General features: G+C 41.6%; 1 protein-coding gene across 2 annotated transcripts; it reads right to left on the bottom strand.

Moving 5' to 3' along the window:
* Nucleotides 1–436: 436 nt before the first annotated feature.
* Nucleotides 437–25,724, bottom strand: AZIN1 (antizyme inhibitor 1). Of its 2 annotated transcripts, XM_066334413.1 has the most exons (12): nt 25,421–25,724; nt 19,692–19,829; nt 12,674–12,871; nt 10,494–10,667; nt 10,067–10,239; nt 6,432–6,566; nt 4,865–4,946; nt 3,968–4,042; nt 2,766–2,931; nt 2,113–2,231; nt 1,727–1,941; nt 437–1,107 (listed from the first exon to the last, which is right to left on the bottom strand). In XM_066334413.1, exons 3-12 carry the CDS (start codon nt 12,773–12,775, stop codon nt 996–998), a joined length of 1,353 nt encoding a protein of 450 aa, XP_066190510.1. In that variant the 5' UTR covers nt 12,776–12,871; nt 19,692–19,829; nt 25,421–25,724; the 3' UTR covers nt 437–995. The 2 variants fall into 2 exon arrangements, with proteins under 2 accessions (XP_066190510.1, XP_066190520.1); XM_066334423.1 differs by lacking the exons at nt 19,692–19,829; nt 25,421–25,724 and adding an exon at nt 11,623–11,793.
* Nucleotides 25,725–26,398: the final 674 nt, after the last annotated feature.

Below are 26,398 nucleotides of genomic sequence, written 5' to 3' on the forward strand. Positions count from 1 at the left end.
CTACCCTAGAGTCAGCACTATACAAAACTAACTGAAGTTGAAAGTTAAGACTTTTCAAATAAACACTATTAAAAAAAGAGCCAAAGGTTCTGTGACAACATGCAGATTTGGACTAACTCATGCTGCCTCAGGGCACTGCATGCACACGAGCTGGGACAACCTCTCCGTGCACACCCATGCCTAGCGCAGGTTAGCTGGTTGGCGTGAAGAACTGAATCTAAGGTCATGCTCTAAAAACACACCACAAATTGCCTTTTAGCCTTCCAGAAACTTACATGACTTCACTTCATACAGACTGATCAATCTTAAAATTTTTACTGTTTAACACAAAGCTAAACCAATGGGCTTGAGAAAAGAAAGCTTCTCAAATCAATCACATATACATCTATTTTCTAGCTACCTGCCTAGCTCCTCCCAAAGTTAGCCTGAAAAACAGTAAAATCTACACCAAGTTTATTGCAGTCTTACAAGGGATACATCACGGGTCAAATACAACAAATACTATGATGCAATTTTACATTTATTAAACTACAGTTCAAAGCACAAATTTACACATTCTAAATACACTAAAACATCTAATGAAGTCACACTGTTCTCCCACTGACATTTGATATATCTGGGCGAAAGACAATAACTTTACAAGACTTTTCTAACAGGAATCCTTAGTATAAAAACTGTGTACTTGTATGTAAACTGTTGAAGAACCCAAGTGATGGGTTTCCATCTCCACTAAGTCATCCATTTTGTTGCATATTTAACGCTCAGGGGTTGAATGAACTTGATTTTAAATTTGGACACCATTATCTAACCCTCCCACCCCCCAATGAATTGTAGCTGTAGCTTGTTTTGCCTGGTCCCCATTACTATTACTAACTTTTCAAGTTTTGAAGAAAATGAATTGATTTCAAGATTGTTCCATTTCTTCCACATTGGAATGTTGACCAGACAAACTACAGACTTGCAACTGCAGGTCTAAATGAAGCGTTAATGCCTGTTTAAGCTGCAGTGGAAAAGCGTTCTTCCGGGCTCAGCTGAATGCACGAAGGCACAAAGAAGAAGTTCTTCATCAATGTGTCTGAAGCAATTCCAGCATCTTGCATCTCATCCCTGCAGCAGAAAAGGTCAAGAGATGTAACAGCACGTTCTCAGGTTCAGAAACCAGCCTCCACACAGCATGTGAAGCCCACTGCCTCTGCATGGCTTGGCCCCTGGCTCAGCAGAAGGGAACCCAGCTGTGCCAGTGCCTGGCACACACAGAAACCTGCCACTCCCCAGGGGTGGGAGCACAAGGCCCTGCCTGCCTCAGTACAGGAATGGGTTACCACACTCTCCATCACCCCAAGAGCATCACTGCCCTTCCTGCCTACAATGGTGCCAACACTGCACACAAGCTGCAGTTACTTGTGTGAGGAAAGCTCAAAGGTTGATATTAAACAGCTTTTGTTAAGGCAGTGAAAGACTTTACAACTGCCACTGAACTCACAGGTGAGATCAGTCAGGTATTCTGCTTTTCCTTGTCACCCCTAAAGCAAAATAGGCATTTTATCACAAATCTCAGTTTAGTCTCCACAGTCAGACAGAGATTAAAAAAAAAAAAATCCACAAACTAAAAAGGCACACTCTTGCACTCAGCATTTTCCTATATTTGCCACTGAATATAATTTGTAAGTGTACACTCCTGAAGGAAGCAAAAGCAATCTTGCCACTATCAAGAGAGTTTTCTTACCAGTCACTGAAAGACATCATGTAGTAAATCAGTGGCCTCTGATAGTCGTTAAAGGTAGACTGTTCACCCAAGGTACCAGAACCCATATTGTCAAAGATCAGCCAATCTCCAACGCTCAACTCGGGAAGAAGACAGTTTTCCACAATTTGATCAAGCTCATCACAGGATGGACCCCAAAGGCTGCTTGCAAACAGAGGCTCATCTTCCTTGTATTTCTATATGGAAATGATTGAGGCAATTCAGACTTCAGTTTATTGAAACAGAAAATTTTCAAATAGACAGAAGATTATTTAACAAATAATATGCAATTATATATGTATGAAGTGTTAAATATATATTCAATAGATAAGGACAGCAAGGACTAGCTTGAGGACTATAGGACTCACCTTGTGAACCTCTGGGATAGTATTCAGTTTCTCAGACAATTTACTTGCAAAAGAACCATAAACACCATCATTTATGTAATATGTAAATACTGGTTCATCATCATTCCTGGTTTGCTCCACTGGAAGTAAAAAAAGAAGTTGTCTTGCATGCATGTTTTGCCATAAGTAGTCCTTTTGCAATCTAACTTAAGTCAGCTGCTTTCTCCTGACAAGGGGGTTCCATATATACCGGAATGGGAGAATTACAAGCAGAGTAATCTGTATGAGACCAGATTATAAATTCAGTTACAACATTACGTGTAAGGCTTAATAAAATTAATACTTTAAGTAATAACCACTGCTAAGAATAAAAATCTAGAGAAGCAGAGAAGTAACTTCCTCTGTGATGTGATTTTTTTATGTTCTAATAAAGAACCTTCTAACACACCATCTGTGATGCGCCCAATATAGGTTTAACCTAGTAAGAATACAAGAAGTGCCACATAAAAGTAACAGTGAGATAGACAGGTAACATATGATCAGAACCCAAAAGGCATATTACAGTGCAAGAATTAGGGGACGCACTAAATATATAAACAAACTAGTCTATCCCAACTAATAGTGGGCAATTACCTGCACTGATTTGTAACACAGAAAACAAATCCAACCCTCACCTGCAGAAGGAAGAAGTTTATCATACTCAACAGTCTTCTTTGCAATGACATTCACTGCCAGTGTAAATGCAGATGAAACATAATAGCATCCAGGCTCTGCAATCACATTAACACCAGATTCCTTAGGAAAGTAGACATCCAGCAATGGCCTGATGACATGATTAACCTAGGAAATTGAAACCAGAGGTAAGACCAAAGAACTCAGCTCATGGATGCATTAGACACACACTTCCAGTCTAGTCAGCACACCAAATGCTTACTCTGATCCTCCGTTCTGAGAAATGCCACTACCGGAGGTCCACAATTTATAAAAAAATATACAAGAAAACTGGTCATTCTGCTAAACACTGAAGATTGAGAACCATGAGTCTGAGTACTACACAGTCTCTCTTCACAGCTGAAATTCAAGCTATGGTACACACAAGACTACACCACCAATTTCAATGCCCAGCACAACAGATAACATACAATTACATATGAACCCACAAGAACAGCAAAGGGCCTTTTTGTGGTATGTTCTGAACATATTAGAAACAATTATTTAATTCTAATGTTCATTTTTTAAGACAGCTATTCGAAGACTAACAGATATTTTAGACAAGTAACAGAACCATTAGAATTGAGACAAAAGCCCTGACTGCCGTTAGTAACTCCTCACTATATCACTTTCACTGTCCTGAATTCCTGGAGTCTGTGTTTAAGACAACATAACAGTGTAAACTGGGTATCCTGGTCACATGCCACTTCATACTAAAGATGGCATTTAGTCCAAATAAGAGGCCAACCAAATCAAAACTGTTATCTTTCAATTCTAAAGCAAAATACCAGAAGTTTTCATCCAGTAGCAACAGGGTTTAGCCCTAACCATGCAAGAGTCACCAGCTGAACAACAACACTCAAAAAACCCTTGAATTACTACTGGGCTCTATCTGAAGCTAGGATTGCTTCAGATAATAATTTAGTCTCTAACACAAATCAGCATTCACCCAGGATGAACAGGATTAAACAGAAGTAAAGTTCACCTCCAAGAACTGATTACACTATCCATGATCATGAATACAAACGCAACTAGTGGGATCTCAAGTTACAGTCTAACATGGAACTTAAACTATGTTTCAGCTATCAATTCCAGCTGCAGCTTGAAGGTTAAACATTTCAATTACTTCAAAAGTAAGAGTTTCAACTTCTCACACAGGGCATACCTCTTCCAGCTGAAGTTCTGAACCTGTGAAGCCCCCACCAATATCCAGCATATTCATCTTAAAGCCAAATTCTTCCTAAAATGAATAGGTGCAAAGTAAGTACATGACCAACTGTAAATGCAAAAATATTTTGTTGCTCCTTACACTGGTTGTTTTCTCTGTATTTAGGCTTTTGAAACTATTTAGCTGAGTACATCTAATGAGGGAGTAAGGGCATAGTATAGTACAGCTCCATTAAATCTACTAGCAAAGCACTGGGATGGCAATAGAGGCTGGTTACAGAATTCTCTGCAAGTCCCACAGCAATATCAACTCTCATCTTGTGGCTTTTGTTATATTCAGACAGTATATGCTGAACAGATGGTGCATTCTGACAAAAGAGTCTTAGAATTTCACAAATTTTGTGACAAGATCACCACAAAGAATTTGCACAAAGATCAGCAAGATCCTCAGTTTTATTGCCCCCATGTGTTACCAGCCACAGCTCAGACACTGCAGTGATAAGAGTAAAAACACTTGCAGTCTCCTCTGTTTAGTTTACAAACTTCTCATACCACAATAGATGCCAGCATGTAATTGTTCAATTTCAATGTAACCTAAAAGCATCAGTTGTGTACTTACAGGACTGAGACTTGACTATCAAAAATTCTTGCTCCAAAGTGGGAAACTAATTTAAATAGCACACAAGGCTACTGCTTGTCAGTGGGATAGCATTCATTACCATAATTAGGACAAAGTTGGCTTTACCTCTACCACACATCAGAATGGAGTATTTAGTCCCTCACTAAAAGTTCCCTCTCCAATGATTTATTTTGGAAATAATATAGTTGGTTTGTTAGTTTGGAATAGAATGGATGCTCTACTGTAGCAACTGCATGTGTGTATAGATCTACTTACAGCCATGTCAAACACACACCGAGCATCAGATATAGCATGAATGTACGTTTGCAGATCCTTGCAAGAGCCTGAAACATGAAATCTGAAAGAAATAAAACCACAGTAAATACACTGAACCCTACAGCTTTCATACCAAGCAAATTGTTTCACCATATTAAACAGCAAGAGAAGCAATTAATTACAAGCATCTCAAAACAAGCTTAAATGATAATACGGCAACTGTGCAAAGAATTAGCTCAGACCACCACTGCCTTCCATATCATTGGATTTGTACTTGAGAATTGTCTTCCTCTTAATCTTAAGAATGTCCCACAATATTCTCATCTTTGAAAAAACAACAAATTTACTGAATTTTTCAGTCTTCACTATCAAAGTGGCTATAAGTTGTTTTTCAGTAGGTGCCAAAGCTGCAGAGAAATACTGATGCATACCACAAGCTCCTGAATCCCCTCTTGCTCCTTCAAAAGATTCAAGTACTGCCATATGCAGTTAGTCACTGAGGTGCTAAAACAAGTGACAGTATTCCCATGGGGTTCCTCAAGACGAGTATGGTCTGCTGGTTCTAGACAAACCATACACACACCCGAGCCACAGGGTTCTCTACTCCAAGTCTACTTCTTTAAGGAATGCCATTTTAAGGCAAAGGTTGCTTTTCAAACTTGCATGAATCCACATGTGGATTTTAAAGTTATTTAAATAAAAATAATGCACACGAGCCACGTGATTTTTATAAAAGTTGGTCACAACACTATACAAAGAGGAATGTTTTTACAGTAGTACCTAATTTTTAAGACATTTGTAGTTTATGCTTCAACATCCATTTCAAACAGATATACATCAAAACATTTGTCATTTAAATCATCAAAATCTGAAATAATATTTCTTTTTCTTGATGACCCATTTGTTTGGTTGCTTTCCTAAAACAGTCATGAGCATGTGATAGATTTGTAGCTGAAGGCAGACAGAGCAGACTTGTGCGTGCATTTTTCTCCCATATAGTAAAATATCCATCAAGCTTCCAATTAAAATACCACAGATCATTTGTATGAACTTGGAACTCTAGGATTCATTCTTGTCACCTGCAAATCAAAAACTTATCTGAGTATTTTGTCTTGATATGATCAAAGAGTGATATACAACCTTAACTCTTAGAAAAATCTGACCCCATATTCATCTTGTTCAAAGTATCCAACCTATTCCATGCTGTACTAGCACTTCTGTTATGATGTTCATTGCTGGAAAAAAAATTAACACAGAAGTTTAAGAGTACAACTAGAGAATAGGAGAGGCTTCTAAACTTAATTCCTTCTGTAGGCATGAAAACTATTATATACTTCATTTCATATTGTTTTGACATCTGTAATAGTTACTTTGTTTCACGCTAGTTTGTGCCTGCAAGCAAAAGCTCATGATTCTAAATTGAGGTGATTTTTTTTTGTCTGGGTTTTTGTCAATTTTTTTTAACCCTGTAAAATAGTGTCACTGGGGAAGAATTCTTTTCTATTTGACATTTGAAGCACATCATACAAATATCTGATCAGCCAGCAGAAGACAAGAAGTTACTCACTTGACACCAACTATTTGGACTCCCAGCTCCTTAGCACATTCCATGAGGTGCCTACAGTTCTTCAGGGTGGTGCCAAACTTCATGTTCATCTCCTCACCAGCAGTAATGTCTTCTGTGGCAATGTGCAGTAAGAGCCTAAGAGAAGGGGAAGATGATTGGGGCAGTTGGTTTACATCATCAGCACATGTGAAGCCTGAAGACTGTCAGAAGTGTGTTGATTATGTTGTCAGTACTCCAGCTCCATCGATGGATGAATCAAGGCAACCTAATAATAACAATCCTGTACAGAGAAAAAACTAGCAATTAGGGGCTAAAACATGGAGCCAACAAGGATAAGGGATTTCGAAATGCAGCAATTAAGACTCTTGTAGCAGCAAGAGTCTGTTGAGTGCTGTAATAAAAAATAACGTTACCTTCTAATAAAGTGTAGTTCCTCATAAAATCAGTAAGACTAATACGATTTTTCCCATCTCTGTCCTTCTCCACAGCCCAGAGGTTCCCCTTTAGTCAGACATGTATCAGACTTAATTAAACTCAGCATCTGGAGAACACCAGACTGAAAGCACACCCTGGCCATGTCACATAACCTCCCCTTCTGGCTGAGCACATAGACTCAGGATGTAGGGGGTAGGTGGTCAGGCCATTCCCTGCCCTTCCTTCCAGGACACTGGAGAGCAGAAAGGCAGCAAGTATCATCTCTTATGCAGTGGGACATCTCCCTCTCTCTAGTCAAAGCCTCATTTTGGGTAGTTCTGGCAAACTGCAGTGCCAATGCTGACCCTTTTCTATGTTAAAGTAACTTGTGGGGAAAAGGCATGGTCACATCCAAACCTCTAGAGACATATCCCCAAACCTTCCAAATTCAAACTGCTGTTCACTCAGAAAGTCACACCCCCACAAGATCAATTAATTAGTCATGCAATAGACTAAACAAGAGCTGGTATCATGACATACAGGCAGACTGGACAGAGCACATTGCAGTTTACGAGGATGGGGAGTGTAAATGAGTGGAAGAAACTCTGCACCCAGAGTGAAATAGCTCTTTACCAGACAGGCAACAAACAGAACTCAGCCTAGCCACTACAGCTGGCCTAACAACTACCATGACTTCCACAAGTACTTTCCAAACGTTTTAGGATGTGTTTAAAATGCATTTTGTGAAAAGCAAGAAGTCTTAAGTTCTCTCACAGGCTGTCCTGCAATCCTTGTTAATTTATACCATTTTGTCTTGAGAAACTGACCAGCATCTCATTTCCTGCTTCTCCACTAGCCCAGAAAATTCTGTTAAAAAAAAATCTGTAGTCAGACAATATTTTGTAAGACATCTGGAAAAATGTGCTAGCTGTAGCAAAAAAATTGATACAAGTCAAACTCTTTAAAATGTAATAGAAAAATTCAAATCCATACTGTGATTTGTAACCTCATATTAAGATTAGTCAAAACCCCTCCTTAAAGGCACCCAACATTAAATTTATTGACAAATTCCTATAGCAGCGTTTTAAGTGAATTAAGATATTTTTAAGCAAAACACACTAAATCTGACTTCTAGTAATCTACCAGGGTTATTCCTCCTGGGTTTCAGCCAGCCACAGCAGAGCTAGAGGGTTATGTGTGTATTTAGAGTTTGATTTTACTTTTTATTGTTAAGGAAGCATTGATATTTACAACACCCTTGCATCTACCAAGTTCTAAGGACACCAAGAAGCTCAGCAGTTAAAACTTAACCTGGAAAAATATTAAAGATATAATAAAGAAAAGCAATACCTAAGCACTCCTTCCTGACATTTCTCATCTTAAAAAAAAAACCAAAACAAACAAAAAACAACAAAACAAAACAAAAAACCTGCAATAATTTGAGTTGGTAAGTCTTCCAACGGCAGAAACATCGGTTATAAAAAGAGACACTTCCCCCCATTACTGAGTTTAGTGCTAAGTTACACAAATTTTAAGAAAATGAGAGGAATCACATCTTCCTAAATATGATTTCCTCAGCCAAAACACACTGGCTTCATATACACAAACAATCCAGCTCTAGCAACTACACATAGGGAAAACCACTATTTAGTGGCTTTAACTTTTTGAAATCATGCCAAGACAGACAGAAGAAAAAAAAAATCTGACATCAGTTAGAATTGAGACACTGAAATGACCTGAACAAGATAATTCTAATGTGATGAGGAAAACAATTCTATCAAGTGAGAGAGAGGTAATAGATCTAAAAAATTCAGACATCAAATTGTGGTTGTAGAAACTGAGTTTCTTGCCCTTGGTAAACAGGAACTTCTGCAAATATTAGACAATGGGATCCTTGAAAAGAAGAGTTTATACTGTTTTTCTCTATCGCGTGATACTACCGCCTTCATCCTGCCTCCCTGATTTACAATTTCTCTGCTCCAAGAAAAATCTGTATCCTGATCTGCATCTTGCTGTGGATGTTATCACAGACAAGATCATCTTAAAGAGGTTGTTAGAATCACAGAAACAAATAAAAAAAACCCCGACAATTCTAAAGCCACTAGCGAATAACTAGTAAAACACTAATGATTTTACAGGCAGCTTTAGTATTGCCAAGGCTTTCAAATTCACTAAGTATACCAGGGCCAGCAGTTTCAGAAAAGTTTATTTATTATACATCACATTTTCACACAGATATTTCTCTCCAGTATGCAAAGCACAGACTTCCATGAGGATGAAGTGTAATCACGAGCAACAGTAGTATTAAATCTTGTAGTCGTGAACAAACCAAAAATCTCTCTCAAATATCAGCATCACCACCTCCAAAAAATACCCAAACCAAAAAGGAGCAATAGTTTTGGGGGAAGGCACAAACCCCTTATAATGACTGCTCAGAACCAAGGAATTTGTAAAGGATGTCAGGAATTCAGTTTCTCCAATGACATTTATGGAAAGCTATATCATTAATCACTGCAAAGCACTGTAAGATTCACTTAGGCTCTGACTCTGTATTTCTTAAAGGCATGGCCCAAAGCTAAATTATTAATATGTGAGGGATGTGATGTTAAATGACATGAGTGCCTATCAGTTCAAGAGACCATTATACAATGTCAGCAATAAAACTGCCACATTTAACAGCCATATCATCAACTTTGATCACTTTTCTACAGAAAGCAGCTGAGCTAATAGTGACTGAAAATAGAACTGGAGTCAAATTTCCCACTGTTTTAATCATGTGGAAATACCTCTAAGTGTATTTAATTGACCTGCAGAGTGTGCCCAGACCCCAGATGGGATCCAATGCACACAGTTAGTCGCTGGTAGCTCAGTCCTGACTTACAGAACTCCCTGAAAGATAACACTGAAGCCAAAACAGAGCAGGAGGAAGATGTATTTGTGGATGATGAAATGCCAGACTTCTGAACTTAAATCACTGAAACCTTTACATGAAGATTGCCCTAAAATAATCAATTTCTCCCAAATCAAGGGCCACTGTATTAGGAAGCCAAGACTCAGTAGGAAAAGATGCAAAAAAGCTTCTTTCAAAGGAGACAGAATAACAGATACAAGTGATTTGTACTAAAGAAGCCATGTACTTCACTTGGAACTCAAACCACTGAGAACACAGGCAAATTAAGTTTCCCCCACATTAAAAGCAAAAGCAGAACTTGGACACTTACTTGGCATTTGGATGGTTACGTGCAATTTTCTTCAGCTCAATATCATTGTCACAAGTCATGATGTTTATCCCAGCTTTCGCTGCATACTTGATCTGAGAGGCTTGCTTGCAAGGATTTGTGTATATGATGTTTTCAGGAGAAATGCCCATGTCTTGTACCAATGCCATTTCAGACTGAAAAACAGCAGCATATCAGAGTTTGACAAAGTGCACTGCACCATCTTTCTTGAACTTTTATTAGATGTGCTCTACTACAACACTAAAGAGAAAACTACCTACTACTTCTAGGGAAGAAGTACAGATTTCCAACAGCCAGTTACAAATGAGTTCACAGATCAAATTTTATTTATAATCATGACACTTAACACAAAAGATATTAATTTAAACGAGCAGACAGAAAATAAGGCACACAGGCAAGAAAAACTTACTTTACTGGAACATGCAAAACCAACACCAAGGGTCCCCAGAATTTCGAGTACACCTGGAGTAGAATTGCATTTTACAGGATAAAATGGCTTTATGGGTGCCATCACATTTTGCCATTGTATGTTATTCCTTACAAGCTTTCCAAGATCACCAACATAAAATGCCTTTTTTCCAGTCTGCAAAAGGAAGAATAGGAAAATAAAGTGTCTGAAATTGTAAGTTTGCTGTCAAATCAAACAACCCAAAGTCTTAATGAATGATACACCTTTTTTTTACCCTGCTCTTAACTTTTAGATTTGACCTTGAACAATGTTTTTCTGTTCACCTAGCAATTTGATCTAGTTCAAAAAAATCAAAGGGAATACCTACCACTTCAGAGATATTATGAATGCTATTGACAATATTCTGAGATTCCTGAATAAAAGGTTCTACTTAAATGCCAAATGCTGATTTTATCCAAAAATACGGATTAAATTATGCATTTCTTTCAAATTTTTATTTTCAGAAGTCTGCAGCTATTTATAGGAAGAAAATCCACTGGGATGAAAGCTTCCACAGTCTCAATGTGATTTATATCTCATTACGCAAGGAATAAAATCTGATGCACTAACATTATTTTAACATCCAGCTAAGAACTTGTTTTAGTGAAAATTTGTCTGATGGTATTTTAGTTCAGGAAGTCAGGTTTGAGACTGTTCTCCACAGCTTGTGAAGAATGAAGTTCAAAAGGAATTTTAAGAACTAGACTTCATGTTAAAGGTGACAGAATCAAGTACATAATCTAAGAAAATGCACAGACTTCTCTGGAACTGTTAAGTTCCCTCTGCACATCTGCTGTAACATAGTCTTTCCCAATATCAGGTCATGATGTGGGTGTAGTGGATCGAAATGCAAACAGATCATTCCAGATTTGTTTGTAATGTGCACTCAGCAAAACTACTACTGTAAATCAATTAAAGGTCACCACAAAACAGATTATGGATCCGAATAGAAACTGTACATCAAATGTTAATTCTAGCACTTGACTTCTGCAGATATGAAACTCTATATGTTGTGGCTTATTTTATACAAAGTCTTTATTTCTGCTTAAAAAACACAAATAGAAATTCCATCGGGTGGAAGCATACTGACCCCCTGTACGGGTCACCAGCAGGAATGGGATCTGGAGCTTTAGATCCATGGCACAGGCCTCTACCCCTTGAGCTAAAGGAGTAAATGAAAGCAGCAGGAGGCAGCTATCCTCTGTGAGCCAGCCAGTGGTTGGAGACATGACATGTTGCCAGTAGTTTACCTATTTATTTGCTAGACAGAAAAAGAATATTAGGAATCAGGATCTGGGAATCCTACACCTGAGTTCAGAAGGCCATGGAATTTAGCTATTTGCTGTACTACAGCTGACCACTTGCACATGAATAGTAGTTCTGATAAACCAAGGGAAAAGTGAGCAACTCAAGTATGGCACATGAAGAATACAGGATTTGCGTAATAAAACTTTTTTTAAAGCTTGCTCTTTCTGCAACTTTGTCTACAGAACAAAAGCTACATCTTCCTGCCTCCTCCTAAGAAATGAGTGCAGCCTTATTCAAAAGATGAGTGTTGTATACATAGAATTTTTCAAGTTTCTTTCCAGTTGGCTGCTAAACTTCAGTAGCTTTTACACCAGTTTGTCTTGAAAGACAGCACCTCACAATGTGCTTGCAGTTTCCAGGTTAACAGGAACAGGAAGGTTAACAGGAAGATGTATAAACCATGATGGCCCACAGAAAATTTAAACATGGCTTTAAACTGGCTCAGCATACACATCTGTCAGAACTCTGTCATATTTTCAGGGAAAGAGCAACAACAAAAAGGCTCTGACTGAATATATCTACTTGCACAATTTCAGGTGCTTGATCTAAACCAAATTACTAATAAAAATCTCTTCAAACAATGAGATGGGACTCAGGAAGGTATGAGATGGGACTCGGGAAGGTAAGAGCTGATGCCCAAATTTCCGTAAGAGAATTCTGCCCAAAGCAAGAAAACAGCAAAGATGCAGAATTAGAAGAGGAAATTACTTTACAGGGTGAATGAGGCTTAGCTGACTGTTCCTCTGTTGCTGTTAACTCATCAGTTCTAAAATACTTTGACCTAGTTTGAAGACTTAGGGAACTAAATCAAAAGATCTGCAAAGCAAACTTACATGAGTATGTTCATAAATACAGTTGTCAATAACATCTGCAAGAGTTGCTCCTTCATCCAACAGACCAATGGAGTAATTTGCATCCTCAAGAAATCCTTTCATCTCAGCCGTATTCCACAAAGCCGACAGTCATAAACCAAGAAACACAAGGGATGGGCTTCCAAGCCTTATATCCGGGTCCTTAAATTATGCAACAAACTGTACAAAGAGAACATGTGTCAGTGGAAAAAGAGGCACAAAGCATACTAGGCTGCTACTTAAAAATCAGCTTTCTACATCTGATGTCCTACAAACAGTAACACACCCTCTACAAAAGCCAAAGATGTTTTTACTCTACTCACCCTACATTTGCCAGAGATATGGAGAGAAAAATTCTACCGAAGCCAAGAATAAAACAGAGGGGGGGTACTTTAAATCAGATACTAACTTCCAGAAACAACTGATGCAAGGCTCTTCTTGAGAATTCCAGACTGTATGCACACTGATCTGCACTGAGTTTATGCAAACTATGAAAATACTGCAAGTGCAGCATAATTGTGCAAATGCCTCAGCTCAGTTCTTATCAAGTACAGCATCTTAAGCAATGCTAGCATTCAAGTGTGGAACTGGAAGGCTGCCCATAATAGAACATTTCTGAATTTGTTACAGAAAACTTGTAGCATATTGATTAAATGTTAGCACTGACATTTGTGTGAACATTCTAGTTTTTTTGTTGCTAATTTATAACCATTGCACTTATGCATTGTATCTATTAGACATTTATTTTGTTGTTCTGCTCATAGCATTACCTACAACACTTAAAAACATTAATTGCAATAGAGGTTAATAGAAAGCCACTAGGCTAGATGTAATTTTAAGAGTGATAATCTTAGTAAGTAGAATTGCTATTAAAGTAACAGTTACAGTCTAACTTTATTTGCATCTTGCTTATCCTCAGATCTTCACTGCGAATTAGCTTAGTAGTTAGTAGTTTATACACAGTGTTTTCCAAAAGACAATCTGAATCAACACAGTCCAAACACTGAAAACAGTAAAAATACAGTCTTGGAATGCAGATTGACTATTTAATCACAAGTAAAAATCAGCAGACAGCAGAAAATTACCAACAGCTGACTATGTATCTTCATTTGCTTTACTTGATGAATAGAACAATCTGCAGTTTACATTCCATTAGAGTTGTGGGTCTTGTTTAAAAGCAGCCTATCAGCTTACATCAGCCCACTGACCACATTTTTATTTCAACTGTCACCTTCACGACTAACACAAGATTGATCAAAACTAGCTAGCTAACTTGATTCCTTCTCTAAATGAAGACCTAAGACTTTTTTTTAATCTCTCAGCAGAAGTTGCATAGTACTTGTAAAATAAGTCATGGTTGTTTTCTAAAGCCACCTGCACTTAGATTTACAATAGCAGAATTATTTTTCTAATTAAAAGTGTTTATAGAAACCACAAACATTACAGCTGAAAGCCAAAAATACACTTCATTAGGACTATAAAAGTTAAGACCATTTTGGCTTCAAATCAAAACAGGCCCATGGTATTAACTCCGTCTCATGTTCCATCCACCTCCTCCATACAGAAAAAAAAAAAAAAAAAAAAAAAAAAAAAAAAAAAAAAAAAAAATAAATAAAAATTATATATATATACATACACACACACCATTTGCAACACAGGTTTGGTTAATGCTGTCAAAAATATGAACAAAGCTACTTTGCTGTAGTTTAATATTACCACAACTAAGCAGCAGTTGCTTCTGCTTGTCATTATGCCAAATAATGGGAAAGGAGCCAGCAGGGTTTTTTATATGCTTTCTGCACAACTCAAACATGCCCCCTATGTTTGTTACAAGAGGAATTTACTGCCAGGTGAACTAACTCAGTGGCAGCTGGAATATTCAGCTCTGTTCAGAAGCTGAATGATAAAGACAAGCACACCAGGTAAGAAATACTTGTCTCATACATAGATAGTGAGTCCTATGATTATTTAAGGGAATCCTGAAGATCCAAAACAATCATAGAAGAGCAAGATGATTATCACAGTGATGTAAGGATTTAATTAGTTATAAAAACAATGACTAGGTGGTAGACTGTAATAACCAGAAGTCTTTAGTCAGCCATATCTCAGTATGAGAATAACAGCTAAACTCCTTAAAAAAATACCACCACTGAACAAAAGAAGCTTGTGAACTAAGTTTGCCTTAGAATCAGTCCAACAAACATGAACATCACAGTAATCTTCATAAAACATCCATGGTGTTCAGAAGCAGAGGATCAAAAAGGTTGAGTTATCTTCCCCCCTGCCCGGGAAAGAAATGCTGGCACCAGCATTTTACTGAAAAGTCTTTTAAGAAATTACTGTATATACAAGGGTACTACTTAGCTAGATTTTAAAATTTTGGTTGAGATTTTTTTTTCATGCTACAAGCCACTTCCTACACTCTAAAGCATGCAGACAGTCAGAGTCTCTTCCACCCCAGATCTACCTTACTGGAAGGTCTCAGCACACCCACTGGAACCAGTCACAGCCCTGAACAGATTTTTCGACTCACCAGACACAGAGCTAAGGCTTGTACCTTGTATTTCAAATGAAACAGCTCAATTTAACCAACTGCACACTTCTCTTTGAATGTGGGTGTTCATCTGAGTTATAGTGGAGTAGACTTAAGGTAGTTGTTTAGTACTCTTAAAATAAAGGATTTTTTTCATACTTAATGACTGTAGTGTCTATAGCTTTCAGACAGATGGTGTAAAAGAATATTTTCCTCCAAAAGCTGCCCCTTTAATTTTGGAGAGACTCAGTTAAGTAAAGCATGGGGAGAGGACTCTTTACACAAACTCCCCAAAGAACACAACAAAAAGAGCAATTTTCTAGTAAGTTAGTTTTGATGAAGATTACTTCCTAAGCAAGACTTGTCTCCTGGTCATTAATCAAAAAGCATCTTATGGTCAAGAGGCAGGGACCAAAAGGAATATATGCCCGTACAGACTCAGTGACAAAAATTGCAACAAATCATAAACAACCTGATATGCCTCTCTCAGGCTGCTAGACAGGGATTGCTTTTTCTAAGCACACCCAACACATGGAAGCTTTTCTATTGAACATGATTAATCTAGTAGTAAAAAAACCACTAACATTTGTTTAACTACTGTCCATTTTCCCCTTTTTTAAATAAATAATATCTCCTTAGTCTTGATAGGCAGAGTAGTCTACAAAGAAAAAGCAAATTCCTAGAAAAACTGCTAGAGCACAACTACAAGATAGTGGCTAGAGAAACATTTCTTTAAGGGGTTAATACCTTACACAGCAGGATTTGGGACTCTGCTGTCACTTTGTTCTGTCCTGACTGGTTCCCTCCTGAGGGGGGAGGAGAACCAGTGATAAAATTTGCAGAAGGAAATCTAAAGGATGGTTTAGGACTTTTTTTTATGTCTGTAAGATGAGTCAGAAATCATTAGAGTACAGAGTTCACTCCTTGCTGGAAATGCTGGCTTGCTGCAAGCCATTATTTGACAGACTTGGTGTGGTAACACCACCCATTTTCGCACCTGAAATGTTAGTCTGCACAGTGCTCCAGGACATATATTTTAAGTCAAACAAAAGCTGTCAAGTGGTATGAGACTTCTACACAGGCATGTAATTGCTTTCTTTGAAGTAAGCATTACATCCTCAGGCTCTTTAACACAATGACTTCCCAGATGAAGAACTCTTAGATATAAGTGTACATATTTAAACACTGCAATTACTGCAGACATCTGGAATAAAAGAAAATGAAAATTCTCTGAACAGAGTCTAAACACTTGCTTGTCACATGTAAGCACCCATAAAACATACAATTTTCATTTTTTTCTTTACATTATTCAAATTATGTATTGTTTGGCCTAAGAAAAGAACTTCAAAACCCTCAAATGCCTATAGGTTTGGTTCTTTCATTAAAAACTTCCTCTGTAAAAAAAGTGTCTGCAAACCAAAGAGGCTCCAAATGATGTCTTTCAACCACATCTTATTAAACAGAAATATTTATGACATAATAATTATGCTGATGCAAAAATCATAAAGGGCTAAACCCACATTTTCTCATCCCTTGCAATGCTAGTTCTTCAGGCGTAACAAATCAAAAAAACCCAACATTTTTTTACTGATACTGGCAATTCAGTACAGAACAGGTATACTAGGAAAGTAGAAACACGAGTCCTCTGTTTTCAGTGCAGGAAATACCTATTTATAAAGGGAGTACTTCTAAAAAAAAATATTCCAAGACACCATTTCACCACCTTGCATCACTGTAATTCAGTTACCTGAATACAGCCACTAACTAGCTGATAGAAATGCTGAAACAGTGTCTTTTTTTGTATTAGTCAAGTAACCTCTCAGTACAAACCACTAAGGGCTGTAAGTAGGGTACCTGTTCAGCTTTGGTCAGTTGCATCCTACTCTATTCTCTCAGCAGCATTCCACACAGTTAAGTGAGCAATGTATGAAGAACTACTCTGCTGAAGCAAGCAAAGGGGGTAGGTACTGAAAAAACAATGCCCCATCCAACATCTCCTGTAGGAACAAGAACCTCCCTCTGAGTTCTTGAAGTTTGAACACATTATTCAGACCCAATAAGCTCAGAATGATGACTCTTCTAAGTGTACATATACCTCATGGTACCAGACCAGCTCTTCTTTTACAACAGTGCAAACTATCACTTCCCTATCCTATCTTCTAACTTGCCCAGTCAGGGTTACTATTTGGCTCTCCCCACTGCTCCCTAAAACTCTCAACTCCCAGCCCTCCTGCTCCCCCCAACTGCCACCAGTTTCATTTACACAAAGTCAAGAGAGCTTTCCAATTAGCCAGTCTAGACAACGACCACGTCCATTTGGCTTAGACAGGGCTTGCTAATTCAGCAGACTACCATTGCTAACTCCCATCATTTCTGATCAACTAGATGTGGCAATAAATAGAAGAGATTTTAAAGGAGCAAGACTTCAGGCCACAGTCGCCAGACTGCTCAACGAGTGAGAGCCTGAAAAGCAGACAGAACTAAACCCCAAGTCTTCCCCTGCCCATTGTAACACAAGGAAAAAGTAAGATGGAGAAAACTGTGAAAAGGAAGCGAGTTTAATGGAAATGCAAGTACATCTTCAGACAGAAGATTTTTATTTTAGTTCCACCGGAACATTAACACCTAACATTACAGCTATATTTAAAAGCTCACTTGACCTTTTTCCCATTAAATCACTTTGCAAGTTGAACAAGACTCAAAGTATCAATTAGCTCTCTAAGTGACGTCTTAGCTGTGTTTGAGGCAATGACCTGTGCCTCAACACACCAAAACAGGTACAGATTTCCTGGCAAACAACACTGCTACCTACATCACCACTGCATTGAATACTGAATTACTTCTATTGTGTACAGGACATTATTGCTGAACACGTAATGGATCCAACCACAAAATAAACACACATTATCTGAACATTCAGCTGCAAATAAAGCAAATCCAGTGGCATTCCATTCTAGGGTGATCTATACCCTTCACTATTTGCCACAGCACAGGAGTCTACCAGTTAGAGAAGTAGTATCTCGAGGAAGGTGCCAGAACCAGCCTTCACCTCAAGAGTAAGACCTTCGGTCACAGACAAAATTCTCTTCAGAACAGTTTTAGAAATTAAGATACACAAATAGTACCTTAAGACTATATACTTTATTCACTTCTTTCTAACAGTTCTTCTGCATTTCCTGCCTTTTTACTACTTACTTTATTCCTGTTCAAGTGCAAAATGTCATGAAAGTTTTAGCCACATACAAGAGCAAACCAAAACTTAAACTGGAGAAGCAATTTTGTCAGCTATTCTGCTAATAAAAACCACATCTAAAACGTAACAGTGAAATTCAGAAAATTCTCAGTGTTAACTGAATTCATTTGAATTACAAAGAACCAGATATATGCAGTTAATTCAGTAAGTTTGAAACGAAACAAAAAGAACATAACCTCTGGAGATAAAGCCAGAAGTCACGATAAACCAAGCTCATCCTGTGCCTCAGCAACTGCGGTATTTTCAAAGACCAAGTTTATCTACATTGAGTACCTTATTAGGAGGCATACAAACAAAACCAGCATTTGGAATCTTTGCGGTCTTTAAGAAGTACCTGGCTCAGTAAGATGTACTTTACCATTTGCAAGTTCTACATTAAAAAGCGCTCCATAATTTATAGGTACTAAGCCAAACAAAAACACCTTCAGCTAGACAGGAAAAAAGTAATACTGTACAAATACTGTATAAAGTCAGCTTAAATGTATTTGTAATATCTGACTTAGGACTACTGTTAAAAGCCACACAAAGCTATTTTAAGTTAACAGAACATGATAACCATACACATTTCAGAGTTTTCTGTGCTCCTTAAGATCGGCTAAGTGCATTCGTTTTCCATTATCACGGTCTTGTTTTCCTTTAATAACTATTTGCCACTTCAAAATATAAAGGCATTTATAACTGGTACATATTTTCCATCCAACATTAAATTCCACATTCTACTGTAACCCCGCTACAACTATTTGTGGAAGTGGATAGTAATTAGCAAATAATGGAGACAGGCATTTGGGAAGGCACACCCTTCATGACCAGCCTTAGTTACTGTTTACAGTAGCGAATTTTAACTATTTCAGTATTAACTACTTTAAGAAACTATACAGTACTCAGCAAGTCGTGAGCTGATGTTAACAGTCATGCAGTCCAATTCATTACTTTAGAATTATCACTGAGAGACTGAAGTTACAGCATTTTATTTCAGGATTTCTGCAGCCAACCAGCCTAATTCAGAAAAGTAGCTTTATTTACCAAGTTTACAGCAGGACTTCATCAGATAACTGTATTGAGAAAGGTGTTAGGTGAGTAAAATTTTTAGTCACCCCCCCCCCCACTATCCTGAATGAAAGTCCTGTGTAATTTTGATAGTCTACCATAAAGCCAATACAAGCTGTATTTTTGCAAGTGCTTATCCTCCTGCATACAGATGAAGAGAGACTTACATGGACAAGTTAGGAGATGGAACCCTACTATCATCAGCTAGGTTCCCAAGGTGGCTCAGCGTTGAAGTCGAACTGCTCTCTATAAAGCACTTCTCCTAAGCCCTCTGGATAGTTGTAAACTTGATCAGAGATTTTGCCCTGTAGGGAGAAAAACGCACACAAAAATAAATTTCATAGCCAGAACAGAATAAAAGCTTTATCATAAAACATGTAACAAATGCCTTTTCAGTAGTGCTTTTAAGGAGGCTTGCAACACCCCACCATGAAAGTTTATAATCACATCAAACACAGTTTTCAAGAATTTATACAAACTCTGAGCCAGAACAAGTCAGATGTACAAAGAACTGCTGAAACACATGAAACTGCTTGTTTGTACTTATCTTTCACAGTCTGAATGGGAAGATTTTCAAAACTAATGGCAAAGAGCTCTACATGATCCTCCTGTAGGGTAGTATGCCTTAATATTGGACTACTCTCACAGAAGTGTTTTTAACCCTGTAACCACTGCATTCTTCCCCTCCCCACTTCCTTTCTATTTTAGAATTCCCTTGCCACGTTCTTTCTCCCTGTGCTGTGAATGAATACAGCATGTGGGTGAAAAAGCTATGTGGGTGAAAAATAGTGCTTTATATAGTGAAACTGAACACCACACAGACAAATCCAGAAATGAGCAAGACAGTAAAAACAAAGAAACTTATGCTTGCCTTCAGGAATGAGGAAACATTTCAGCTGGCCCTTAAAGGCTATTATACACATCACCAAAGCAGCATTTTAAAATGCAAGGCTAGCTTACTCAAGGTAAAGCAGTCACACAAAGCAGTACAATGAACATAAAAGCAGTCAAGGAAGCATTTATTAGTCCTGTTGAGAAGTTATTCCTCCTAAAAGCAACAGTAATTTTCATGGAATTAAATACACTACCAAACTGGTCACGTGTAAATCCAAAATACAACAAAGTTTCTACAAATTCACTGTGATACATGGCATGAAAAATAGAATGTACCAATCTACTGTAAAAATAAACCGTTGGTATTTTCATTATTTAAGTAATACTACAAAAGCCTGGCTTCTGGGAATCACCCAACACAAAAGATCATCTTCACAGCCATGTTAGTTAAACTCCTGAAATGTACTTTAGCACTTATTCTTGCTATTGGAAAACCGAAAGAATACACTCTATGAAGTACTGCATAACTTATAGAGGTAGTGCAACTTGAGGGCAACTGTTCCACAGCAACTCCCACAGAGCAATCCCTGCAGCTTTACCACATGAATTTAGCATTTACTAGCATACAACATTAAAATCAAACCTCAGTGCTCCAAATTTGAGATATTACAGAATATTGCCAGTCAGAATTAATGTGTATGTATTACATTTAACCTTATCCTTTTCTTTCACTAAAGCAAGAAGTCAGTAACATTTAGTTCTGAACACAACAGTTCTACAAAAGGAAGGTGTTGCCAACTTTTAATTTTAACTAGTAGTTACACTATTTCCTACTGCTGTTCTGATTATACTCAAGAATTCATACAAATTTTCCAGTTATTGGAACTACGTTTACCTTCCTAGCCAAATAAATCATTAAACACAAGTGCTTCTAGGGAAAGCACATGACTTTCAATGCAAAACTTAAAATGCAATGCTTCAGCCAACTACCACCTGCAGTATCATGCCAATAAATATTCTCACATGTCCCAAGGAGGTAAGTTTACACTGAAAGTTCCTGTGGAGCAGGAATGAAACCCAACAATTTTTTGTAGCAACAGTCAACATTGAGCTGTGCTGAGTTCTAACTGTCTTTAAGAACTTCTTTTAAATGAGAATTATTTATCCAAAGGATCTACACAAACATATACAAAATCGTCTGACTGCTCTCTTTTGTACAGCTTTGCCACTTCGAAACATTCAGAGGAAAACGGTGCAATTTGAGCCGTTCTAATCACAGTCATTTTAGTCTACCTTAACCAGGAGAAAGAGGGATTTTGCTGTAGAATGGCAGAACTGGGCTACCAATTTAAGTAGAAGTGTATTAGATGCCCATAACCCACATAGGCAAACCCAGTTTTCCAAAAATTGCATATGTTATCAACCACAATGAAGCATGCCTTGTTTAAGGGTTTTAAAGTAGGTATAAAAGTATTCTGTGCTAAGCAGCGAGCTTTGAGTTGTGAGAACAGTCAGCAAGGTAGCTCTGCCTTTTAATATTCAGGTGACATCTATATGCATGGGTTTGTCCATCATCTGTTGGTATACTCCACTAGCAGGTTCCTGAAGTTTGACTACAGCTCAAGCAACAACAGTCATGACTCACCTGAGGACCCATATCACCCCACAGCTGTCCACAGCACATAGATTTGTCACCCGCATCCCTGCAGCAAGCCCAGTAAGGGCTTTTTCTAGTTCACTGATCCCCCTCACCTCCCCATGTATGATGCCAACAGGCCTACAAAACCAGGCATCAATGCATTTCCTTAAAAAAAGAATAAAAAATCCACTGCATCTGTTTCTGAGAAGAGACTCTTTAGTGGCCTGAGCTAAAATATCCATTAACCAAACCCTAAAAATCTAGAATTACAATGACCTTGCACATTTACACTGAGTGACAGACTCGGAGGCACCAAAGTTACTCTGGTTCACAGAAAAACCTAGGTGTTTTTGAGTTACAGTAAGCCTCCTCCAAATCAGGGAGAAGACACTGTGGCAAGGGGATCCCCGTGGGGGTTTAGTTCCTGAAGGAAGCACAGATCCCCGAGGAGTCCTCCCATGAACCACACTCTTGCTCCTGTGCTACATCAACAGTATTTAGAGCTGAAATTTACCATTATACCCAAATTAGCGCACTACATGATTAAGCCTTGCTTTCAGGAAGGGACAGTCTTAATTCTCTTCCAGAGCACTCTGTCTCCCCTTTAATTTGGAGAGATGGAATAATTTCCAGCAGCACTGCTGCAATCACACACCTGCACCAGCCTTCCAGGGAGCGGTGAGAGGCACAAGCTGCGGGTCCAGGGGCAGGCTGCAGTGCTGAAAGGCAGTAATCCTGCCTCCAGTAAAACTGTGCCCACAGGAGAAACATTCCCACAGCTGTTCACCACAAAACGACACCCTCCCCCTCCCAAAGACGCTCCTCTTTCTGGGGTTTAACAGCCTTCCCCGGGAGCTCCGTGCCCAGCGGGAGGGATGGGGAGAGCAGGCCGGCTGCCCGCCTGCCGGGGGTCTCGGCCTGCAGGAGGCAGCGGAGGGAGCTCACCACAGCCAGCGGCACACGGGCAAGGGGCTGCCTTGTCACAGCCATCAGCCACAGCAGCATTGTTCACACGGTGACAGGAAGGAAAGAACTAGACTGGACCAGTCCAGACTGGAACAAACCCCTCCTACCATCACCATTATTCACAACCCCCACCTCCCCCCCCAGCACCACTGCCTCCCACGTTTATCCAAGGAAGAATAGTGGGCAAGTGCAGTGTCTTCAGAGACAAAAATCCCGCAGCCAGAGAGGGCAGAAGAAGTGGGGCAGGACTACCCCCCAACCCGCTCGCACTCTAGAGACCCAATCATGTATCTGACTACATGGTAGGCAAATCTACGCTGTTTCATTGGACTTCACACCACGTTTTCTTTCAGGAAGGCTATAACCGATTGGGACTACACAATTGTATCCTAGTTAGTCACCGGAGACTGCTGCAGAGGTCTGAAATGCAGTGCTTCTCCTGCCTACAGGCACAAGGGAGCTGTGTAGGATTTTGTACTGCAGAAGATGCACTTCAGAAAGGCTCAAAAGCTTTAAGCTCACTTTCTTTCCTCTTCACCACAACCAGATAACCCCCAGCACACACAGGCATCTTCACGGGCTCAGACCGATTACTAGAAAAGACCTGCAGTGCTGTCTAGTACCCAGCCATAGCAGCATCCTCTTCAGCCGTACCACGATCCTGCACTTGCACCATCCCATGCATGGGCCCGCTCGTTCACCGTGCTTCCAGCTCCCATACCACCAGGAACAGACACCTCTACTGCTCTCCCACCACAGTAACTCTGCTGACCTCCTACCAAACAAGGGAACGGCACTGCAGCCAGCACACGCTCCCGACATCCCAACATTCAAGCGCATGCATTTTAGACACGCGAATTCAGCTGGCAGCTGAGCAGGAACCAGACTCTCTTCTCCATACTTTCTTAAAGCCACTAGTACACCAATGGCCAAATGGACCACAGTACACTGGCAGAGGCAGCCAAGCCAAGAAACTTGAGCTCAACCAAGAGACCTCTAAAAGGTGCCTCCGGCGGCACCAAACCCGCTACTGCTACAGTAAGGGTCTGACTAAGGGGAGGGGTAAAGGGTGCGCCGTGAGATGACCAGGGACTAGTCCCGGGCAAAGGGAGGGTTCTGCTAACGGGAGGGAAGAGCTCCCCTTCCACATTCCGGGTGACCCCACGGCCCTTCTGCGTGAAGGCAGTCCCGGAAGGCGTCACTTGTGCAATGCCCTTACAACTCCTGCGTTGCTCTGACAGCCAGCGCTGCCACCCTGCTCGTCGGCGTGGCCCTTGTTCACCACGCCGAGAAGGACAGGTGAGGAGGCTTCGTACAGGCGCAGCTCAGGTGAGGGGAAAAGTGGAGCATGGCAGCGGGAGCCCGGATGGATAATCACGCTCACAGAAGCACAACATGGCCCCTGAGAAGCAGGCGAGAAGACGCCGCGGCCATGCCACCAGCACTTCTCCAGCCTCTGCCCCCGTCAGGCTGCCCAGCGCCGAAGCCTGTCACACACGGCTGCCCCGGGGGCTCGGGGAGCTCACAGCCTGCGGGTCACACGTGGAAAGGGACCCCGCAGCACCCGCGCCACAGCCTGCGCTCCCAGCCCAGGCAGCTGCCAAAGGGCACCGGGCAGCCCCTCTCCCTGCGGGATCCAGGCGATGACGCCCCTCCGCCCCCGCTCGCAGGCAGGGCCGCCCTGCGAGGGCCAGCAGCGCCCGGTGGGCGCGGGTCTCCAGCCGCGGGCACTGCCCCGGCCGTGAGGGGGAAGACACCGTACAGCCCCCCTCCGTAGGAATCCGCCATGTTAGGGCGGCCGCCGAGCCCCCGCTGCCCGCGGAGCCGGCGGCCCCGCCGCCCTTCCGCGTCTCGGGGACTGCGGGAGAAGGGGACCGGCGGCACCGCCGCAGCGTTCACCCCGGTGCCCGGCCTCTGCTCCCGCCCCGTCACCGCTCGCACGCAGCCCTGTCCGCCATGTTAGCGCGGCGGCCGTTGACCCTCCGCCCGCCGCCGCCGCCACCCGCCCGGGTGCGGGGCTCTCGCCGCCCGCCCGCTCGACCCCCGCACTGCGGCCCCGCACCGCCCGGCGCGCCGGGGGACAGGGGAGCTCCGGCCCCGGCTCATGCCGCCGCTCTCCATCTGCCGCCGCCGGTGGCAGCCGGTCTCGCTCCACGCCGCCGGGCAGAGAAAGGGCAGCGAGAGGAACGGGCCCCATCCTCAAATCTCCCCGGCAGTCACCGCCACGGTACTGCCCGCCGGGTTCCCCTCCGCCCTTTCCCGGCACCACGACCACCGCTCCCCGTCCCTCCCTGAACGGCTCCGAGCGGGGGGAAGCCCCTATGGCTTCCGCCCGCCGCCGGTGACTACGGACGCTCCGGCCCGGTTCGGAGCTGGGGGTGGGCGTCGCCATCGCGTCCCTCTCGCCACCTCCCCCACGGGCGGCCAGAGCCCCAGGACCCCCGCTCCGGTACTCACGTGAGATAACGGCCCGAAAGATTTGGTAAATCGTCTTCTCTTTTTAGGCGGAATTTTTAAAGAGGGATGTGGGAACCTACAGCAGAAATACAGGCGGCGGCAGCGGCGCCTTCCAGGGCCATAGGCTGCGGAGGCGGCCGGCGGGGAAAGCGCAGCGCAGCGCTGGGACCAGAGGGCACAGGCGGAGAGAGACAAGAGCCGGAGCGGGCCGGGGGCTGCGGCAGCGGCGGGCGGAGGCGGGAGCGTGGCCGGTGAGCTGCGAGCGAGCGAGCGGAAACACGGGGCAAGAAGAAGGCGCTGTCGCCGGCAGCGTTTTTATAGAGCGGGAGGGCGGGACCGGGGCGGGACCCGCCGCCTTCCCCCGCCGCGGCAGCCGGGGCGCGCTGAGCCGGGGGAGCGAGGCGGGTGTCCCCGGCGGGGCTGGGGTGTGTCCCCGGCGGGGCTGGGGGGTGTCCCCGGCCGGCCGCCCGCCCTGGCTGGCACCGAGGGTGCTGCAGGAGCGATCAAGTCTTTGGTTAGTTCCTGACACAAGCCAGGGCAGGGACACTGCCGGCATTCCCCCGGGATCCCGGGCAGGTGGTTACCATACGTGTCTTCACACGGTATCTGGGATCTGTGCTTCTGTCACTGCTTCCACTAACCCGGGACCTATTCTGTGTCACTACGGCTTTGAACAGGTGGAAAAAGAACCCAGGGTTTAATGGTCAGCCAGAGGCCTCCTTCACCGAGTTAATAACAGCCTGACAGCTCGCCCTGATCCCCTGGGCATTGATAAGCTGCTCATAATGCTCACCAGAGGAAACTAATTACACTGCATAACTGGCAGCCTCAGTCTCCCAGCGATTTCAGGCCTTCAAGAATCCTGTAAGTAAATACATGAATGGAAGGCTTTAGCTGACCCATACAACTCACACAGAGTTTCACTGAAGCTCTGGGACATCTTCAGCACACCTCAAAGCCTTTTTGTTCCTTTTTTTA

Source organism: Sylvia atricapilla, chromosome 1 (assembly GCF_009819655.1).
Source record: "Sylvia atricapilla isolate bSylAtr1 chromosome 1, bSylAtr1.pri, whole genome shotgun sequence".
Classification (NCBI taxonomy): Eukaryota; Metazoa; Chordata; class Aves; order Passeriformes; family Sylviidae; genus Sylvia; species Sylvia atricapilla.

Bases quoted from the DNA above. Each gene is read 5' to 3' on its own strand.
- AZIN1 (XM_066334413.1), bottom strand. From the start codon at position 12,775: ATGAAAGGATTTCTTGAGGATGCAAATTACTCCATTGGTCTGTTGGAT. The intron at 6,567-10,066 runs GTAAGTGTCCAA...CCCTTCTCTTAG, and splicing joins CGTAACCATCCAAATGCCAA to GCTCTTACTGCACATTGCCA. The intron at 1,942-2,112 runs GTGAGTCCTATA...ATTTCCATATAG, and splicing joins CTATCCCAGAGGTTCACAAG to AAATACAAGGAAGATGAGCC.